At 41.5% G+C, this 20,390-nt stretch overlaps 2 protein-coding genes and 1 long non-coding RNA gene across 3 annotated transcripts in view; 1 reads left to right on the forward strand and 2 right to left on the reverse strand.

Moving 5' to 3' along the window:
• The window catches only part of LOC123971308 (unconventional myosin-VIIb), a 51,486-nt gene extending 50,904 nt beyond the window's left edge, over window positions 1-582 (reverse strand). The window contains 1 exon segment of the mRNA XM_046050027.1: window positions 579-582. Within this exon segment, the coding sequence (XP_045905983.1) occupies window positions 579-582 (4 nt within the window).
• Window positions 1-12,666, reverse strand: sap130a (Sin3A-associated protein a). Its single transcript, XM_046049505.1, has 21 exons — window positions 12,519-12,666; window positions 11,695-11,822; window positions 11,331-11,596; window positions 10,096-10,263; window positions 9,879-10,005; window positions 9,647-9,762; window positions 9,434-9,558; window positions 7,065-7,212; window positions 6,862-6,952; window positions 6,640-6,744; window positions 6,030-6,171; window positions 4,859-4,974; window positions 4,367-4,657; window positions 4,105-4,276; window positions 3,323-3,421; window positions 2,866-3,227; window positions 2,506-2,751; window positions 2,295-2,420; window positions 2,080-2,183; window positions 1,599-1,712; window positions 1-1,349 (listed from the first exon to the last, which is right to left on the reverse strand). Exons 2-21 carry the CDS (start codon window positions 11,804-11,806, stop codon window positions 1,191-1,193), a joined length of 3,189 nt encoding a protein of 1,062 aa, XP_045905461.1. The 5' UTR covers window positions 11,807-11,822; window positions 12,519-12,666; the 3' UTR covers window positions 1-1,190.
• The window catches only part of LOC123971014, a 17,342-nt gene continuing 9,576 nt past the window's right edge, over window positions 12,625-20,390 (forward strand). Inside the window, exons 1-2 of the long non-coding RNA XR_006825113.1 lie at window positions 12,625-13,007; window positions 13,240-13,413. This is a non-coding gene — a long non-coding RNA (uncharacterized LOC123971014). The remainder of the gene's footprint in view (window positions 13,008-13,239; window positions 13,414-20,390) is intronic.

A 20,390-nucleotide genomic window follows, 5' to 3' on the forward strand; every position in this document is an offset into this window, starting at 1 on the left:
TCTGGTATTGTTTAAGTATCTTTACTATAATAACACAGACAGAAAGCAATGTACAGTAGCTGGATGTTTCAGGCTCACTTCATCTCATAGGGTACACTCTCTAAAATGAAGCGGCACACATCACACAGCAAAAAAAGTATCGAGTACAAAACTTGAAAAGAACCAGGTCAATGGAAAACCTAAAGCACATTTACAGTGATTTACATCAATTCAGTCCACCAGTCACACGAGCATACTCGCTCTCTTTCTTTCAAGCAATCTACTGTCTGAAACCAAATGAAAATATTGTTTTTTTACTACCAGGACATCCATTTACTTTGGATTAAGTAGATGATTCATAGCAGTTTTAAATGTAAAGTTAACTTGGCATTACACATATGCACTAAACCCTCACTTCCAGATAACCATCTAATGACACTATTAATCCTTTAAGAGCTTTTTTGTATATTAAATCAATTAAATGTGGCACATTTAGGTTCCTTCTCTCACTTTTTTTTTTTTTTTTACCTCAACCCATGTAAGTATTCCTTTATCTTTTAGATGACACCTAAACTTGTGGCTGATAGGCAACTGTTTACCCATACTAGATGAACAAATGTGAACTAAAAAAAATTCCAGGTGCAGGATGTTCGGAGTAAAAGGGGAAGCAGTGAAATTGACGCTTTCCTTTGAATGATGAAGAGCTTTCACACGTCCGTCCATTTCATGTACACCGACAAAATGAAGGCACAGATTCATGAAAAGAGCACGACTGAGATTAGTCTGTATACGCACCGCTTACTAAAAGGACTCTTTTTAAATTATTTTTTCAGTAACTCTCCTTAACTGAAATACTTACATGTATTCACTGCACCTGCATTTAGTGCCAAATATCAAAGATACACAATGCGCCAGGTCAAACATGGTCTTAAAAGAAGTGGGAGAAATTAAGTTAGTACAAATGGTCTCTTCAAAAATGAACAAGTGGTGGTGGTGGTGGGGGCTCTAATGCAAACTACAATGCTCCTATTCCTGATTTCTGCCCTTCTGTCACTTCTCTGTCCGCTCTCAGGCAGATAGGGAGGGTGCGTGCGATTGTATGCAGCAAATCATAGCACCAACTTTTGAGCAGTTCCTTCACCCCTTTAGAGGAGACGGTGGCAGTTGTCGACAGAGTGAATAGCTCCCCACCACCACCACCGCCGCCCCGCTCATGCCCGTTCTTTACGCTTCAGTTTGGAGGATTTCTTGACGGCGCCGTTCTTGTTGAGCAGCTTCAGCACTTTCTCCTTGTGGTCGAGCACTTTCATCATGGTGTCTCTGGCCTCTGTCACCTGGTCCATCACCAGCTTACAGCGCTGCATGTTACCCTGTGGACAAACACACAAAGCCGATGACTTGGGAGCAGCCCTCCTAAGCCTTATTAATGCAGATGAGTTTCACCAAATAAATGACATTTTTGCCAGTTGTAAAATTAAGCCAACATCATGCTCCTCCACGGTTCAGTTGCGATGTTTCTGCAGTTTTGGCATCAGGAAGGGCTGCTTATCTCACAATATTATATATCCACTCACTCTGAAGATGTAGTCAAACAGTGAGAAATGCCGGAACAACCTTACCTGTATAAGCTCGTTGATTCGGTGAAGGTCATCATCAGCTCCTGCTCTCTTCTTAGGAATCAGGCCCTCTTGAAGGGTGGAGAGGCGGCTGTACACATCATGCTCCAAACTTGACTGTAGATCAAGTAACATAAACACTGTGTTTACAGAAGTCCACTAAAAAAAATTAAAGACAGTGTACCAGAATGTTTTTCTCTCTGCACAGTTTTGCTGAAAGACATCAGTTCCAAACGCTGCCTGCACTCACCTCGCTTTGGTCTGTAAATATGGTCATGTTGTTATAACATTTTAATTTGAACCAACATTTGTCTTATATTATCATAGTTATCATGTTGCAAGGAGTTCAAGGGGATTTTCTCTCTAACACATGGACAAGCAGAAGTATTTGGGATAATATATAACCTGTCTGTCTGTTTTATATCACTGAACATCCAAGAGTCCTACAGAGTTATATTTTTGCTGTCTGGGGGCCGGCACTCACCAGCTGCCTTAACTGTGCAGCACACAGGTGAATCTTCCAGCCTTGAGCTCTGCATGCCACTCCCCTCTGGTTGGCCATATCCTGTAAACTGCCCTTCTTCTCCTCTGAGAGAAAAGCAAAGGATTGTTGTAAGAAATAAAAAGCCCCTATTGTCCATCCTTGTTAGCTGTATGTAAAATACAAGTATTTTTGGCTTTGAGCAGGAAGCTACTGACCTTTGACCCGGATGTCGCTGTACCTCTGGAAGTGGTGGTAAGCAGCTTTCCAGGGGTTCCTGTAGTGCCGCAGAAGAGTAACAGGTGGTCGAGGCCTGACTGGTACATAACGCACTCCTTCTTCATCTGGAAGACAAAAGCAAGTGTTGAAGTGATTGTGCTGATAACACGCAATATCACCACTGACACTGAATGGCATTACATTACATACCAACATATTCCCTTGGTGGAGATTCGCGCCTCTCAGCCCTGCCGGTGATGGGCCTGCCTGGGGCCTTCTCCTCATCCGTGCTGTTGGTCTCGACCATCTCGCTCTCCTCTGTAGAAATAACATGCTGCTGCTTGCGGGGCTTCTTCCTCGGGGAGGCCCCAGGGATCAGATCTCCTGTGGCAGGAGTGTTCAGGGTGGAGGTCTGAGTGGTGAGGGCTGGGGCTGAAGACAAGTTCGCATTGGGATCTCAGGGGAAGAGATAAAAACAGTGTTAACTTACCTGTATATTTCAGCTTCCTTATATCACTTTCCTATAATTTCACATTAATAAATGTCACTGGTGACTGACAGGCTCCTCACCTGGCTGGGAGGTGTCCATGGTCTCCACCTCCTGCTTAATTTTCAAATCTGGGCAGGCAGAGCTGGCAGCACAGGCTGCAGTGCTACTGGCTGCTGGCTGAGTGGGGGAGGCCACGGTGTTGGCCATTGAAGCTGGAACAGGGGGAGTTACAGCCATGGATGCAGGCAGGGCGGAGAGGACAGTGGAGGCCTGGGAGGGAGGTACAGGCCCCGGCGTGGCGAGCATGGTGGGGATTGCTTGGGCGAGGTGCTGGGCGTTTGAGGACATGGCCTGCTGCTCTCCTCCCTGAGAAGGCAGTGCTTCTACTGTAGCCATGACAGGAGGCGCCACCGCCATGTGCATCTCAGCTTTGGGTTTCACGCTGAGGGAGGAATCCCAAGTGTCAGGTTACAGACTCATATCGTAACAGGACATGAACATGGATGCAAGTGATGTGATGAGTGATTATAGGCTCACCCTGCAGGTCGGGGAGATCCTGCTCCTCTCATGGCACTCTCAATTCTGCCACTACTGGGTTCACTGGGCTGGGCGGGGATCAGGTTCTTACGAACACAGCTGAAACACAAAAACGAAAAATAAAAAATAAAATATTTAGCTAGTCAGGTGATGCATTACTGTACAGAGCAGTCGAAAACCCAGTTTCCAGACTAGGTGTAATTTTAGGGCTGAGCTATGGTTTAAAAATTAGGTTACCACAACATGTAATGATTCAGAAAATAAGCAGGAGATACTCTCTAGAAATGTCATTTGTTTTTTTACATTCAATTTGTGCATTACAGTAGTCTATAGTCCATAAAAAGCCAACTGACCTCAAGCAAGTATACACAGATTTGTTGTTAGACTGAGCATACAAGTAAAATACGATAGCTTGTAAATTTACTGAGACATCAATTACTGTATTATATTCTCTATCTCCATGACTGTCACTTTGATCTCCTCACATCTAGGTCAGGACCGCTGAGCTTTAGAAAGACTTTCTCATCAAACAATCCTTCTTTATTGTGATTACGCTAATTATCGAATCTCACAGACATGCACCTACTGGTGGTATTAAATCAGGCTGAAACAAGCTATTTAAGACACATTCGTGCTGTTAAAAGAAAGTTTGGTGAATCTGACTTGGAGCACTCGTACAAGCAAACCATACAGAAAGATGTGAGAGAGGTTTAGGAGACGAGACGAATACGAAAATATTCTTGCACAAGGTTCACTGTCTCACGTGCTGGTAATGTACTCACCCTTCATTAGCGGGCTTCTTTCGGAGGATGCTGGGTCTAGGGGAGGAGACCAGGGTAGGAGTCCCTCCTACTCCTCCCTGGGGATGTGCCTGCACCATTGTGGCTACTGGCTGGGTGGTGCTGAATGTGCTGCTGATGGGGCTAGCTACAAAGCCATCAGCCAGAACAACCCCTGAATGAAATAAAAACGTGTTACAAAGAGCCCACACAACTCAGTGAGGCACGCAAACACCGTGTTGTTTTTACTGAGGTAGGTAATTACCGGGTTTTGCTTCAGACTGCGCTTGCTGCTGCTGCTGAGTGACTATTGGTGCCTGCTGTAGTCCTTGTGTGGTGATTGGTGCAGACGTATGCAGGCCCTGCACGCCTATCGGTGCAGGCTGAATGCCCTGTGCGGCGATTGGTGCGGGCTGGATCCCCTGGGTGCTGATTTGTGCAGATGGGAGGCCAATCCGATCGACTGCCATCAGCTGCATGTGGTTTAGATGGACAGTGGTTGCCACGCCTACTCCTGCTTGGGTGGGCAGTGCTGAACTCGGAGCTTGAGGAGTAACTTATTGAGGCGGAAAATAAAGTTAAAATGAGATCTTAATGCTGTCATGTTTAATCAAGTTCACTATATCTGTCAACACCTCACAGCCCAAACTTTTATACATCAAGTCAAATAAAAAAAAGGGTATGTTGCACTTTTCACCAGTCACTACAGTAGTTAGCTGTGGCTGCCAGTAAAACAACACTGGTAAGTGGTGCTTACCAGGATACTGGCGGATGGCAGAAACAGAGCTGCTGATGGGGGTGTAGGTGTGTGTCAGAGGGTATGACGAGGAGTACGCCGGCAGGAAATACTGGAACTGCACAGGCACAGAAGACCTTCAAAAGAAAATATACAAGATTAAACAATCATTCGTTATCTGAATAAATGTTTCAGTACATAAGATAATTTCCTACTTATCACATGATATGGCTCTAATAATTATAATCATTTTATAAATTCTCCATATCTATACATTTACACAGAAGTTATAATTACAAAACAACCTCTCTATTATTTTCCACAATGAGGAGGTTGAAATCCGCTTCCATAAACATATTAATATCGGCTGGTAAAACAATATATTCTATCCAGGAGGACAGTTTTATCCTTTTATCATCAATAGGTCTTTCCCTAGTTTTAGCCACACTGGCGGCATGAGGGTCGGTTGGTTGATCATGTTGGTCCAGAGTCAGACTGAAATAACTCACTAACTACTAGATGGACTGCCATCACATTTTCTCAAGATGAATTACAAATATTTTGGTGATTCCCACTGCCATCATCAGGTCAATATTTTAAATGCTAAACTAAAATAGTGAACATTGTAAACGTTAATAAATAGTCTTCAGCCCTGGGACTCATTTCCTATCATGTTTCAGTGCCCATCCTGAGTATTCTTATTCGGCGCGTTTCAAGCGGTCTTTTGCGATGTGTTTATTGTGCATTTTCATATCGCGGTGACGATGAAAATACGAGTTATCGGTCAGCACAAAGCTATGTATATTAGGGTTGGGCCGATAGACGGTGCCATCGTCCATAGCAGACAGACATCATGATTTTGAGCCGGCATTGTGATTGTCATTGACATCGTGACATTGTCCGATGGAAATTTTGTAGACATCGCCCAACCCTAATGTATATGTACAACTTGACTGTTTCCGTTTGCCCAAAGCGACCTTATTTGTGTAGATGAGCAAATATAAACTGAGAGCAAGCAGGCAGTACGACAGAGCTCTTTGCAGGAATATAACTCTCTAGTGTTTGTGGTAGGTAAAAGACACAGAAGTAGATAGCTACTGTAGACATATCAGTTGAGAATACAGATTCCCCTCAGATGTCTCTGTCACCTTATCACTAAAACATGGAAGAACCGTGTAAATTGTGCGCTCACCTGTTGTCACTTCTTGCTTCCACGGTGATAGGGTTAGGAGATGACCGATGGCCTGGGATCGGGATGAGGTTGGCTCTCTCTCCAGGATAGTCAGCCTGCACGCGGGATGAAGAGTGGGCAATGGGCTGAGGGACCACCTTTGCTGTGAACAACACCAGGGAATGGTTAAGAGAAAGACTTACTGAAACACACCGAATTGATTTAGATTATGTAATGGGAATTCCAAACTTATTGCATGTAATGCTGGACTCAGGGAGACTCATCTGTGTTGTGGTACTGAATCTGTGTAAACGTAACAGTCAAAATATCTCTGTTCTCTGTGTTATCCAGACTTCAGGGACAAAACGTGTCTCTGTGGGATGATATGATTGACCCTAAAGCTGGATAAATAACAGGCTCACGGAGCTCTCCTCACTCATCCGAGCATACGTGTATAAAGCATGTGTGTTGCTGTGAGTCCTTCTGCAGAAGACTTGAATAAAATTCACAGAAAGACAAGTGTTTGCCTGAGCTGTTTATTTGAACACTTGAATTGCCATCACAATTAACACCCCGTGCTTATGTAGCACACAGCAGTGTTCTTACCAAAGAGACAAAATGGCTGACTTACCAACAGGGATGGCGGACGTGGTCACTGCTGTAGCATGAGAGGAGTGTGAGGCCATCGTCATGGTGACAATAGTGTTACTGGTCATCTGGGTATGTGGCACAGTGCCTTGACATGAAGACAACAAGGTGATCAATATTTGTGTGAGAATACCTGCTCAATTTGCAGTTTAGTTTTTTCTTCAAGTGGTGTGACTAGCTTGTGGAATAAACAAAAAGCCAATACCCATTGTGGTGGTGGATGGAACAGTGTTAGTGGCAACAATTGGTGCCACAGTTGCTGCAGCTACTGGTGTGACAGGACTGAAGATGGGCTTCTGTGGGGAACAAAAAATAAGAGCAAATATTTCAGTCACTGTATAAAATTAATTAATTAAATAAAAATATAAAATTCATTATTTTTGCAGCAAGCCATCAAGAGGCAGTGACCTGTGTCATGGTGTGCGGAGGCTGAGGCTTTTGAGCCCCAATTGCAGGGTGAGACGGCAGCGTGATCCGTGTGGCGGTGTCACGGGATGTCTGAGACCTCTGAATACTGACAGTGGCTGGAGGGGGGTGAATGGTCAGCCCTGGACGCCTGAAAGAAAAAAAAAATCATGTCCCTTTAGTGCATTAAATCAGGCACAGGCAAGGTTTGACAAAGTCCAAAGGGAATAGTCTGTGCAGAAATCTTCCCCATGTTACACAAAGGACTTTTTTCTTTTTACTGAAATTTCTCTTTTTGCTATATATTAAAAACTCTACCCTCTTCAGGCCCATCAAATGAAACAATATGAGACAGAAAAAACACTCTTCAGTTGAACTATCAAGCCTAACGTCGTAACCTCTGATGACAGTTTGCAAGTAGACACTGCTTTGCTTTAAGGGGTCACAAGCCAAAAAGGTTTGGAACCACTGCTATCTTTTATGAAAACTGGATGTTTGGTTAAGAAGCAGATTTTGTCCTTAAATTTAGACAAATATCTATAGACCAGAGGAACAAAAATAGGTAAACCGTATACAGAAACTGAGCCTAACTTAAGATTTTTTCTTTCCTTCAAAATGTGGTCCAGTACACATCACTCTATAGTAGAGCCCGAGCGATTTATTGTTATCAATATATCTGCATCGGCTTTTCTAATAGCCGATAGAGTACATATATAATATGTACACAATTATTTGCCTATGTAGGAGAGCCCCGTTTATCATTATTACGATAGCAATGACATGAGAGATGATATATGATATTAGTTTTAGAAATAGTACTATATTGGTATTTTTTATAGTTTCTGTCAATACATACACTATTTAATTTAATGTTCTAGTAGTAGTACTAGTAATAATTTATAATAAATCAGATATTTTTAAAATGTTTTCTGTAGTTTTATATGTTTGACTCTTATTTATCAAAACTAATATATTTTGTTGTACTTTTGTTCAAAGTGCTATTTCTAACGATAACAAAGTTTATTTTTGCATTATGTCATGGTATCTTGGTGAGGTCTCAACATAACATATGTTCGGCATAATCTTTGTTTATGTTATGTGTTTCTTAAAATAAGGGGGAAAAGAATATCGGCTGATTTATCAGCATATCAGATTTTAAAATCCTCAAAATATATCGGTATCGGACTTAAAAATACCATATCGGTCGGGCTCTACTCTACGGTGTCTCCGAGGATAGTAAGTTGCCACTATTACATCTATGATGGTCAGTTTACAAATGCCTGTTGGAAAATTAAGGATACCATAATGTATTGTAAAAAGCCAAAAATGTCAAACTATTCAGACTTAGAAAACCTTCCCTTAGTTCCCTTAATAAATCACAATCAAGTTGAAATGTGGCACATCTGAGGGAGTTCCATGTCCGACCCTTCAAACGCCCATAGTTACCAAATGGTCAGTGAAACGCCCCTCATTAATATTAATACATCCTGACTGCATGAAGAAAAGGAGGCAAAATCTGACAGAAAAGCTACAAAATGAAATTTTACTCAGTGTGACACTGACGTTCCTTTTGGTGAAGCATGTTTGGTGGGTAAAAAAAAAAACGTACTTTCACGCTCCGTTTGTGTTTATTATCCTAAATCTGGATCTTTTTCTGTGCGCTGCAAATTATCTTAAATTGTGTGTTTTTTGCGCACTTCAGGGAAAATCAAACTGGTGTTTGTTTTTTCAGAAAGGCATTAAGCCTATAATACTCTTTGACACAATAGTAGGCCTATTCATTTAAAACCGTTTCATCCTTCTGCCATGAGTCGCTGTTTCTCTTTACTCCTCTTTATGCACGTACGCATGGCTCAGAGTTTACTTACAGGGCTGCACATTTTCTCATCAAGTTTGTTTTTTTATAGATCACAACCTTTGCTTTAGAAATGGGGCATACGCACGTCTCAAGCCCTGTTTTGTACGTATGCATCGTTTATAAATGAGACCCGCCGGCTTGCTCCACCTCTTTCTGTCTCTCTCTCCCTGTATGGCTGACTTTCTCCATCAGCAGTACATTTCATTAAGTCGGCGTGTTTAATAAACTCTTCCGTGAATCAGCATGTGGGTTGAAACCGAGACTAACGTTAGTGAGTGACATCTGCAGTGGTGCGTTCACTGTCGCTCTGTAATGTAAAATTTCAACTATGTCCGCCCAAGTAAAGTATATGTCAAAATGACTGAGTCAGTGCAAGGCCTGTTTTTAGTAAATATTACGCCTCAGACCATTTTTACTGTCCTCCAACAGCGTTTGTCACGTGATTATTTTGGTCCAGTCATGAATGGGTGATAATAATAATAATAAGTCAATAAATTCTTAGACTGCTACGTACCCATGTGCCACCTCTGCAGAGTGTGTTACTGTTGGACTGATAACTGGGGACTGAGTTCTCGTTGCAGAAATGGGGGCCACCACAGTTGGAAGCACAGCTGTAGACGTTGTTACAGCAGGGCGGGACTGTGGACAGAGAGTTATGGCACCGTTACACACAATGTTTTTAAATGTCCAACACAATATCAACACAGATGAAAGTACACCTGAGCACCTGAATAGTCTGGTGGATTATGTGCTGCACTGTGGGCTGGCCGGGACCCGCGCTTGCTCCAGTGGCTGGCCGCAGGACAGTTTTGGAGCTGGACATAACAGCTGCTGCAGCAGCCCCTACAGGGAACAAATAGGACTGATCTAGACAAATGCACTGCTACAAATGAGTGGTAAATGGATTACCGTTTCAAGGACAAGCAAACTTCAGACTGGGATCCTGTTCGTCAGCATACCTCGGGGTAAATGGGATGTAAAGGTCTGGGGAGGGACCGCAGGGGTTCCAATCTGCAGTGCAGGGGCACTGCCCCTGATGATCTGAATGTTAGCTGGCATCAGGTGGTGTAAGTTGCTGGAGTGACCCTGAAACACAATGAAAGCAGCCGGCAACTTGAGTCATAAGCAAGAATGGAACAATAACATAGAGTAACAGTTAACACACAGTTCACTCACCTGCTGACCACTGATAGTTGCCACAGGAATAGATGGGGTTGGGGCAATACTGCTCTCTATGGTGACAGTAATGTGACCAGGCACCTTGGGAGGTATAGGGATATGACCCTGGTTGGAAGCTGGCGCTGGGGCAATAAGACGACTTGGCATAGGTGACTTCAGGACAGCCTAAAGAAAGGCACAAAACAAACATGTTCTGTTTTTAGCCATGATAGGTGTTAGGAGCAGTGCTATAAAAAAAAGTTGTTTACTAAATCCAACAAATTGCAATATGAAACTGTGCACATCCACCTCCCAACAGTATACTTTAACTACACAATCCATGCACACATTCAACCACATGTTGCGGTTCAATACTGTTGAATTTAAAAAAAAAAAAAAAAAAAGTTAGACTGTTTCCACATGGCCTCTCTCTTAATGAAGTTGCCACTTCAAGATCAAGCACATCTTTGTTTCAGATGCATTACTAATTGAGCAGAAGGTCTATTCAAACAAAAAAATGATCTAAATATAAAAATTAGAAACTTAGGCTCTTAACATGTCTACTAGAAACGCTCCAGTCCAGTTGAATTAAGTAACCTGCATGTTTAAAAATATATAACAAAGCAGGTCATTCGGAAGTTATATTGTAAGAGAAATATCTTCAGTCACAGGTTTCATCCCTCCAAAAGAAATTACATAACAAGAACTACATGAAGATGGACAATCTCTACCAAGTTAGACTGAAAACAGAACTGGAAGTTTTACTTTTCCTGTTCATTACATTGTCGTTCCTCTTGAGCTAATCTGCCATTGGCTGCTGCCAAGTTTGATCTCAAATGTCATTGTCGGACCAGCTGACACGAAACAAGCCCAAACAGACCAAGCGTTGTGATATTAAGCAAATGAAACCTGTCCAACTCTGACTGTTGTTACTTGCTGAATCCTTTCAAAATTCAAGATCACCAGTACAGACTGTTGGTCCCTCATTAGCCCCGACTCCTCCTGACAATCGGTCCAGCCAATCTTCCAACTCCAATAAGGTTATCTTACATGGACTTTGAGTTAATAAATCAACCTTAGGGATTGACAGTTTATTGTTGTCTAATCACAGAACGCATTATATCTTTGCCAAATTATTTATGATTAAACTGTGTTCACTTCACACTTAAGATGGTAAAGACACTGTATATTTTACTATCAATAAGTTTACAAAAGCTTGTGCAAGATTTAAAAGTTACAGACGTAATCATCACCTTCATCTGTCCGTCTGTGAGGATTGGAGGCTGGCCCTGTGGGAGGTGGACTGAGGGGGCAGGTACAGTCACAGGTGTGCCAGGCTGGATGGCCATGGTTTGGGGAGTAGCTTGTGGCTGGCCATGCGTCTGAACTTGTGGGTAAGGTCTGACCACCATGGTCTCCTGCTTTTCATCTCTGAAGGCCAAGGTTCCCCCGCCCCCAGCAGGTGGATGATCGTGCTGCCCATGATCAGCATCCCGGCTGCTGTCCGCTTCTCCACCCCCTTAAGGAAAAATAATTTGATGAACCATTTACTTACAGGTGCCTTCCTCTCCATATATGTAGTATATATTACAAGTCATTTCAGTGACAATAAGTTACCTGCTGTATTTGACGGCTGATTGACAGACACTAGGTTTCCAGCAGCAGGGATCTGAGGAGCTCCCCCGCTGGAAGCAGGCAGCCCGTGTCGGGGGAATTGCTGGGAGCTCATTTTAACTCTTTATGACCTAAAATAGTGGCAAGATTGTACAAGATGGTCAATTAGAGTATAATACATATTGAATACATCATTAAGGTTGAAAGTTAGTGAATAAATGCATTCGGTATAACACGTACGACGGCTACAAGAATAAAAGCCTACCAGTTTAACCCTTAACAGGCGGTGCGGGGACGTAAACAGGCTAAGCGCTGCGGAATATTGTGGTTACCAACAAGCAAAGTAGCAAGTCGATAACATTAACCTTCAGCAACTGGTGTTGATAAAAATGGACACCGTCGTAAATACATTTTACTTTGAAAAACAAGACAATAACCTCTTTGTGGACCTTTGTTTACCGTTACATGGGCAATAACATATGACAAAACTGCCCGACAACAGCTGTATCGTTGCTTATCAAATATCAAATGTGTGCAGGTACAAAAACGACTTTTCGACTGCCTACATCAAAATGACCAATCGAGATACCTGCTCAATCAGATAATGCTCAATGTGGTCACTGGTTTTGGTTCGGTAACCTTAAAACTAAAAAACTACCTTGTTAGCCAGCTATATTAGCTAGCAGCGGGCTAACGTTAGAATCGCTAACCCTGGTGCCGCTTGCTTTTCATGCAAAATCCTGAACTCTCTACAGAGTACAACGTCTTAAACTTCGTAGGGCTAAATAAACAAACACGTTTCAACATGTGTGCAGTTGTTACCGTACCGCGGAGTTACTAAGCAATGGTCGTTTCGTGGATTACAATTTTTTCCATTCGTCTTTTCTTTTTTCCAACATGTAAGCCGGAAGAACGCTGAGCAAGGACCGGACCTCCCTGTTTCATTCCACCAATCAGAGAAGAGACTCCCAGGTCGCTGGCCAATCAAAGCTCCGGAGATATTCTGACCAACCTGCACCAGGAAAGAAAGAGGGGGGCGGTCGAGGACTGGTACGACCTGCAGCAAGAGTCACATACGGAGGCAGCCGAGTTAGCACTCATGCTAATCTGCTAGTAGTAGCACTGGCAGCTGTCCATAATATGATAATTGGCTACCACTGGAGAAACATCTCTTCGGAGTGTTATAATATTTTACATTATTTGTAACATTATATGACATTATCAATATTGATGCACAACATATGAGGAGCATTTTAAATGGTGGAGCTGGTGGATCTACAGTAGATGTACATGTTGGGATTTCAGTCTTTACTATCGTATGTATTATGTTATGTTTGTAAAATTTTAACCTACAAAAGCTGATACATGTAATGCAGTAAATAAGTACAGTTTTGACACTGAAATGTAGTGAACTGCTCGAGTAAAGTACAAGTAACTCAAAGTTGTTTTTAATTTGGCTATATGGCTATACATAGGTTGTTTATTAATGTACTTTCCACTACTGCCATTGGCTGTGTATTTGACATTGATTATTCATGTTCCAAACAGTAAAGAGTAAAATCTATGGTGCAGAGCAGCTAGCTGCTGACTTCGGCTATCTCCGTCTGTCACGTGACTGTATGTAGCCGTCCCTCCAGAGTCTCCCGCTCAGAGAGAAGAAACTGATTGGTGCTGGCTGCTTGGCTCCTACGAGTGAACCAATTGAGCCCTCCTACTGCGCTGGTAGGTGCTACCGCAATACTTTCATTGAAACACTGGAGGGCAGTAGCCAACTACAGAAACGTCCCCATTGTATGGTTCTATGAATTTTTGCATACATGTTAAATGTGTGTGTGAAGGAAACTTTTTGCGCTGAGCAGAAAAGAATTCATGGGCATTTTTTTCACAGAAGACAGTTCGACAAGTGACAGAAGGAAAATATGAACGTAAATAATGAAATTAATGATGGCTAAATTCCATCTAGCTGCTTCAGTTGCAGGGTCCTGGAATTGTGCATGCTGGTTTACTACACTTGAATAGAACAGAGCCATCCTTAATTGTAACAGTGGGCTTTTCAGGAAGTCCGTTGTCACTTTCTGGGAACATTTTGCAGTTCAGAGTTCACTTTCAGAAACTACATTGTCATACTATCAGTAACAGTGGGTTTGCATTACTTGTGTAAATCTAAAGGAATTTCTGCTACATGTCTTGGTCAGACGGTGTCAAGAGTCATCAGTGGTCAAACAGTGTATGACCGTCAGCATGACCCTGTGCTTTATTAGATTCCCTATCGGGGGATTCCCTGTTTTTCGGGGGGGTTGCTTCAATTATTAAAATTACTGTATATTTGACTGTCGTCACATCTACAGGCCTCAGCTATGTTCACTTTAGGTCTAGAAAACATAACCTTTATTTTGGTTCTGCACCACTGTTCTTTGTATATTCATTAAGAAGAAAATTAAAAAATAGACTGGCTTCTGCTCGGCCCCTCTCAAAATCTGTGACAGTGATTCATGATTATCTTAAAATCACAGACCTTTGAGCACCCGAGTGCGCACTATTCACTCCACAATCCCAAGAGTCAAGTATCTCATCATTTACACCTGGGCCCATAAAGTGTTGTATAAAACATTCCTGTATGCTGAGGCATGACCACAAAATTCCCCAGCTGTGCTCGCTCACTCCCTCACATACACCTGTTGGTATGTTGCTTTAACTGAGAATTTGTAAAACCCTCATGACAAGCATTCTTTGGATACTATTGCTGACTAGTTACGAAAATGGTGTGGGTTGTTGTGGAAAGGAATTTTTAGAGGAATTTATTTTCACAGAGAAGAAATAAGCAGATATAGGGAACTGTAAATAATACTAAGAAGACATACTTTATTAATCCCACAAGGGGAAATTCAATGCTTTTTCACTCTGTTATTAATTAATTAGTATTGTATGCACACATGTCTGAAATACACACACATGCACATATGGACATATGGAGAGATGTCAGAGTGAGATGGCTCCCTTACAAAAGAGGGTATGAGTTGCACAGAGTCAGGCAAACTGAGACTAAACTAGTGTGACATCTGCATATTAGTATGTATAAAACATACAGCCTATGGCTTTCACAGCTGACCTATCTATCCAATAACTCATGTTTTCAGTATGAATTATTTAACCTCTCTCTGCCATTTCACATACTAATTTGTCACTTACTCATTCTTCTACATTGTTAATTACTCATTGACGTTGTAGACTGAAAGAAACCAACTTTTCATAGGTAACTCGCTTGTGCCTGGCAATGCAGTGTCTGATCTTTACTACTGACTCAGGTGCCATTGTCTTCGTGCCACTGCAGCATGTCTCTCTGGGTTGCTTCAGACACAGAACATTTTGACTCATGCATCCATTTCTTTCTTATGGTGAATCAGTCTTTCTGGATTGTGCAGCTCACTTGATTCACTGGAAACCACTGGCAGTCCGAGACTGGAACCAGCTAAACGGCCATGGTTCGAGGCACAATGTTCACATTGTGTTCACAGTGCGTGTTTCATGAAGAACAAGTATTTTTGGGCATGGGGGCTAGGAGCTAGTCTAAGGACAGGGTTACGGGTTACATAGTCTACATGTGAAACAAATAAGTGCTACTATCTAGTAACTACTATCAGGGCTGTATTTAAGAGTTTTGGGGCAAGTCCAAGTCAAGTTTCAAGTCATTCGAGACAAGTGCAAGTCAAATGTCTGTCATAGTTACGTCTCAAGTCAAGTTTCAAGTCCTTGAAGTCCTCATCAAAAGGACATGGCTTTTTACAGCAACATTTTCCTTTGAAAACTGTGTAAATATTGTTTTTTACATAGCAGATGCCAAGTCAATTCAGTGCTTACAGTAAATGATAATTAAATATTGAAGTTAAAGGCATGTGAAACCAGCCTAGCCCTGTCTGATATATTTTTTAATTGTTCTGGCATTTAACCTCATCAAAACCTGAGACTTTATTGTATAAGTCTCAAGTCAAATCTTTCGGGAGTCAAGTCTGAAGTAAATCAAGTCAAAACTCAAGTCTTTTTCGAGACTTACACCTTGAGTCCAAGTTGCAAATCTACAACTCTGCCTGATAGTTCCACCTGATGAATTTATGGCCAAAAATCACTCTCTTTTTAGTTCTTGTCTCCATCAACTCCTGAAAATATCTCTCTCTTTAGCTGCTAAATGCTCTGCTATGTTCACCAGCTAGTTGCTAGTTTTGACACAGTACTTTTCGCAGTACATTGTCAATTGTTTCATTAAAAACAGCTCCCTGCTGCTGTTGGAAAGGAGGTTGATGACAATGAACCAAAACAGTAAAGGTCATAAAACCAAAACAATAAGCTGAAAGAAGCTAAATCACTCCGTAGAGGTTAAGGGAACTGCAGAATCGGATGAAATTTCCTGTGGGTTCAACACTAGGAATGACCCCTCTCTCATTACACTTTGCAGCTTTACTTATCAAGTCTAAATACTATACTATACAAATTATTATTCTAAAAGAAAATATTTTTAACATGCTCTGTCTTTCACTGGACACATGTCAATAGTGGCAAAGGAGCAGCATGAAGTGATTTAAGGAGAAGTGGATGGGTGATCAGTGGGCAGCGGAGGAGCAGAGCAGGTGTGGTGCTCTTGCTGCTGCTTGGCCACAGTCAACATCTAAAGCTAAACACCTTCATACCTTCAGCTTACCAGCCACACAATGTTGCAATTGACACACCTAAAAAATTGCTGCAAGTGGCCTGATATCTCAGAGGTTTGCTTCATCTCAGTAACAGCCCTAAAATTAGAGAACGGTGCCCTGATTTATGTGGAAAACTTAAGGGGGTGGGGGCACATTCCATGACTGCTGAAGGCAGGAAGTTTTGGAATCTCCATGGAAATTAAGGCAAAACACAGAGCTCCACTGTTATTTTTCCAAGTATTTTGCACAGGCTCTTATTGCAAAATGTGTTCAAAAGCCTCCAAAAGAAGACACTTGATTTGTTACCAAATGTCCCCTCTATGGCTGCCAGATGCCTTGATTTACTCACATTATGATACAAATAGTGCATGACTTTAAAAGTGCAGTAACTGTAGAGGCAAAGTAAATCTAAGCAGGCACACGTGTACATACAGCATATGAAGAATGCACATTATTTCACATGACTACAGTTTTTTGAGCATGTTAAACAAACACCAAAGGTCATCATTATCTTGGAACAAGCTTACTTTGTTGTACATCTGTTCTTGATCCATTATTGCTGTGGTTAGTTGAGAACCATTCAGGGTTCCTGGGAGTCAAAGTGGTGAAATCATGGGGATAAATGCAACAGACCTGACAACAATAACAGTAATTTCTGCAGTACTCCAGATGTGTGTGGATTGGAATGCATACACGTATTTAAGATTGATTTTGTTTTTCATCCCGGCTGAATGACGATGAGTTTATGACACTTGAGCGTCCCCAGGAATGAGTCTCCTTGTGTGAAGCTGTTCAAACTTGGCACTGCCTGGAGTTATGTAATCATAACCTTTTAACAGAAGCCCCTAACACTCACAGTTTGGCGGGGGGCTCTTGTCTTTTATGTACGGATGTTAGAGGCAGGATGAAATATCTGAAAAACCTGTCTGAGCACAAATGGGACCAAAATAATGGTAAATCAGAGAGTCCTACATGTGCACCACCTAAAAAAGGTGTTCAGCAGATGGAGATAGATTTATTATTGAAGACTTTCTGAGCTGAGAAAAGTGGCACTCGGCTACAACAAGTAAAGGCAGCAGGAGGAAAATGTGCGGCATCTATGGAATGCCATCCCAAGCCCACCAGGGGGAACAAGGAAGGCAAAATATTTACATTGAAAGTCAAAGTTTACAGAGAAACGTTTGCATGTAAAGTACATGGACTTCTTGGAAATCTACTAGAGAGGTCATACACTGAGAAAATAGTCTTCCTTAAAAGCAATACAATCAGTAACATAGAATTCAATATACTTGTATCGAGATAATACTTTTAAAACACACAGTTACAAAGTTCTTCACACATAGGATAGAATACACATACATACAACCATACTCAAATTCATCCTCAGCACTGCTCTACCGAATATAGTTTAGTTCTGTTAACTATTTTTATGCATTAAGGTATATAGTTGTTACTGTTGTTACAAACTCAATTTCACTCTATAACCTGTTATATTGTAACAAAACTACAAAGTATTACTATTATTACTAAGTACTACTATTGTAACAATACTAAGTGTTTATAAAAAGGCTAACCTGTAGAGATGAGTTTTCATCAGCCGCATAAAGCAACCCACAGTCTCAGCAGATCTGATGAGAGGCTTGGGAAGGCTATTCCACAGTTTAGGAGCTACAACTGAATAAGCACGGTCACCTCTGGATTTAAAACAGGTATGGGGAACAGATTAAAGGACTTCATCAGATGATTGGAGCGGCCAAGAGCTTGAATAGGGGATCAACAACTCTGCTAAATATGTTGGGGGGCGTCCTAGGCCTTGTCGGTCATTTGTAGGAAATTGATTCTGTGTTTTACTGATAGCCAATGAAGGGAGGCAAGAACTGGTGTGATGTGGGACAGAGGACTAGAATTTGTTAACAGCCGCACCGCTGCATTTTGCACTAATTGAAGATGGGCTAGAGAGGACTGAGTAATGCAAGTAAAGAGGGAGTTACAGTAGGCTTAGGGTATCTACTAGAAGTTCAATTTTTTAAGCTTATAATATAGGTTTGATTTTTGCAACTGAAACAAACAAGATTGAATGATTTCTGTGTTGTGGGGTTCAAAGTTCATGTTGGTCAAAAAGAATACCAAGATTTTTTGAGGTGGTCTTGATGTTGCTAGCAAGGGGGCCAATATAGTTAAGACTGACCTCCTACTTTGAGACATCCAGTTGGAAATATAGGCTAGGCAGTCATGAAGGGTGGTAAGGTCATTGAGGTTTTCAAGTTTAACTGAGATGTAAAGGTGTGTGTCATCAGCAATGGTAAGAAACACTACTGGAGAAGTTAAGCAGCTGACACCCAGAGGTAGCATATACAGTGAAAACAGAATAGGTCCAATGATTGACCCTTGTGGGACTCCACATAAGAGAGGAGCAAAAGAAGACATGTAATTATTAATGTGAATGACTATGGATTTACATAGTCGAATCAGAATTGTCGAGGATTGCCTATAGTCCACTGAAGCTGCAGAGCTGTTGTCCCTATTCATTATTCACTGTAACGTACACATCGGTCTTATTGTTCAACATTTTCTCTCTGCTCTGCTCGTCTGCCATTCACTGCTCTTGTGCAGAGTTGTGCCCACCGACTCACCGACAGTGTCGTAGTTCCTAGCTGGTCTATTCCCATTATTGTTTAAAAAAAATATGATATTCCTTGTGTGGTTCATCAATGCTGATAAATGACTCAAACGTCCCGCAAAGTTGAATTAATTCACGAAAAAGCTTCTTTCTAATAACATGTTTATTTACAACATTATATGTTGACATTTATACCATATATATTTATATCAAATAGGCTGTATATTAATTTATTGGGAGAAACAAAATGTTAGTTCTATGTAAAATCAGACATTGAACAGCCCCGATTGGCCAAAATGGTATGATCCTTGTTTCTTAACGCCTCTGCAAAGATTCGACTATGAGACTGGGAACTAATATAGAATATTCCCCTTAATCTGCATGCATGAGAATATAATTTGTTACTAGAGCAGTGCTGTTTCACTGTGTTTTTGACGGAAGCCCAATTGACATTTATCAAAGATATTATGTCTCTCAACCAGTTGGAGAAGCTGGTGAGCCACAACCTTTTTTGGAACTTTAGAACTGAAAGGAAATTTGGAAATGGACCTGCAGTCAGCTACAGTGGTACAGTGGCTATAGTGGTCTCTAGGGAGGGTTTTGTTAGGAAGGGCAGACAATGGCTGTCATATATATATATAGGCTTAGTCGTAGTCCAGTAGACATCCAGAGGAGAGAGACTATTTGTCAATAGAGAGAAGACGGGGACAATGACAGGCAGGACCTCTGTCAGAAATTTAGTAGGAATTATATCAGTAGGGCAGGATGATTAATGCATATGAGAAACTATATCTGAGAGCTCTTAAATGGAAATAGGCTGAACTCAGATAGCAGAACAGGGCAGGTGACATGATCGGAATGATAAATGTCATGGTTGAAATGTGATCTGAGACCAGTGATCTTGCCAACAAGGAAATGTAGAAACGTATCACAGTCATCAGAGGAGCTGGCAGGAAAACCAGAATGGGCAGGATTCAGAAGTTGGTTAATAGTGTTTAACTCAAACCTAGGATTATGCTTAGGCCTATTTCTTCATATTCCTTAGGATTTGAATGTACAGAACACACAAGTATAGCTTACAGCACAATGCTGCTGACATTTGTCTGTCAGAGTATATCCCCCTGAAGAAATACTGTAGTTGCAATTTATGATTCCTCAAATGTGGTCATGTGAAATGTTATCAGAAATGGTGCCAAGGTTATGTCTCACCAATATAAAACCTTAAAGTTCTCCACTTGCAAGAGGCTTTAAAGATGTAGATAAAGATAACAGGTTCCCCACAAACCTGAGTTTCATACTATCAACTTACTTTCAGTTATCAGTCATGAATTGTTTCATTATCCTGAGGAATGCTATGGGCACTTCTCATTCATTTTCACTCTAGCTTTGTTTGA

This window comes from Micropterus dolomieu, linkage group LG05, assembly GCF_021292245.1.
Source record: "Micropterus dolomieu isolate WLL.071019.BEF.003 ecotype Adirondacks linkage group LG05, ASM2129224v1, whole genome shotgun sequence".
Classification (NCBI taxonomy): domain Eukaryota; kingdom Metazoa; phylum Chordata; class Actinopteri; order Centrarchiformes; family Centrarchidae; genus Micropterus; species Micropterus dolomieu.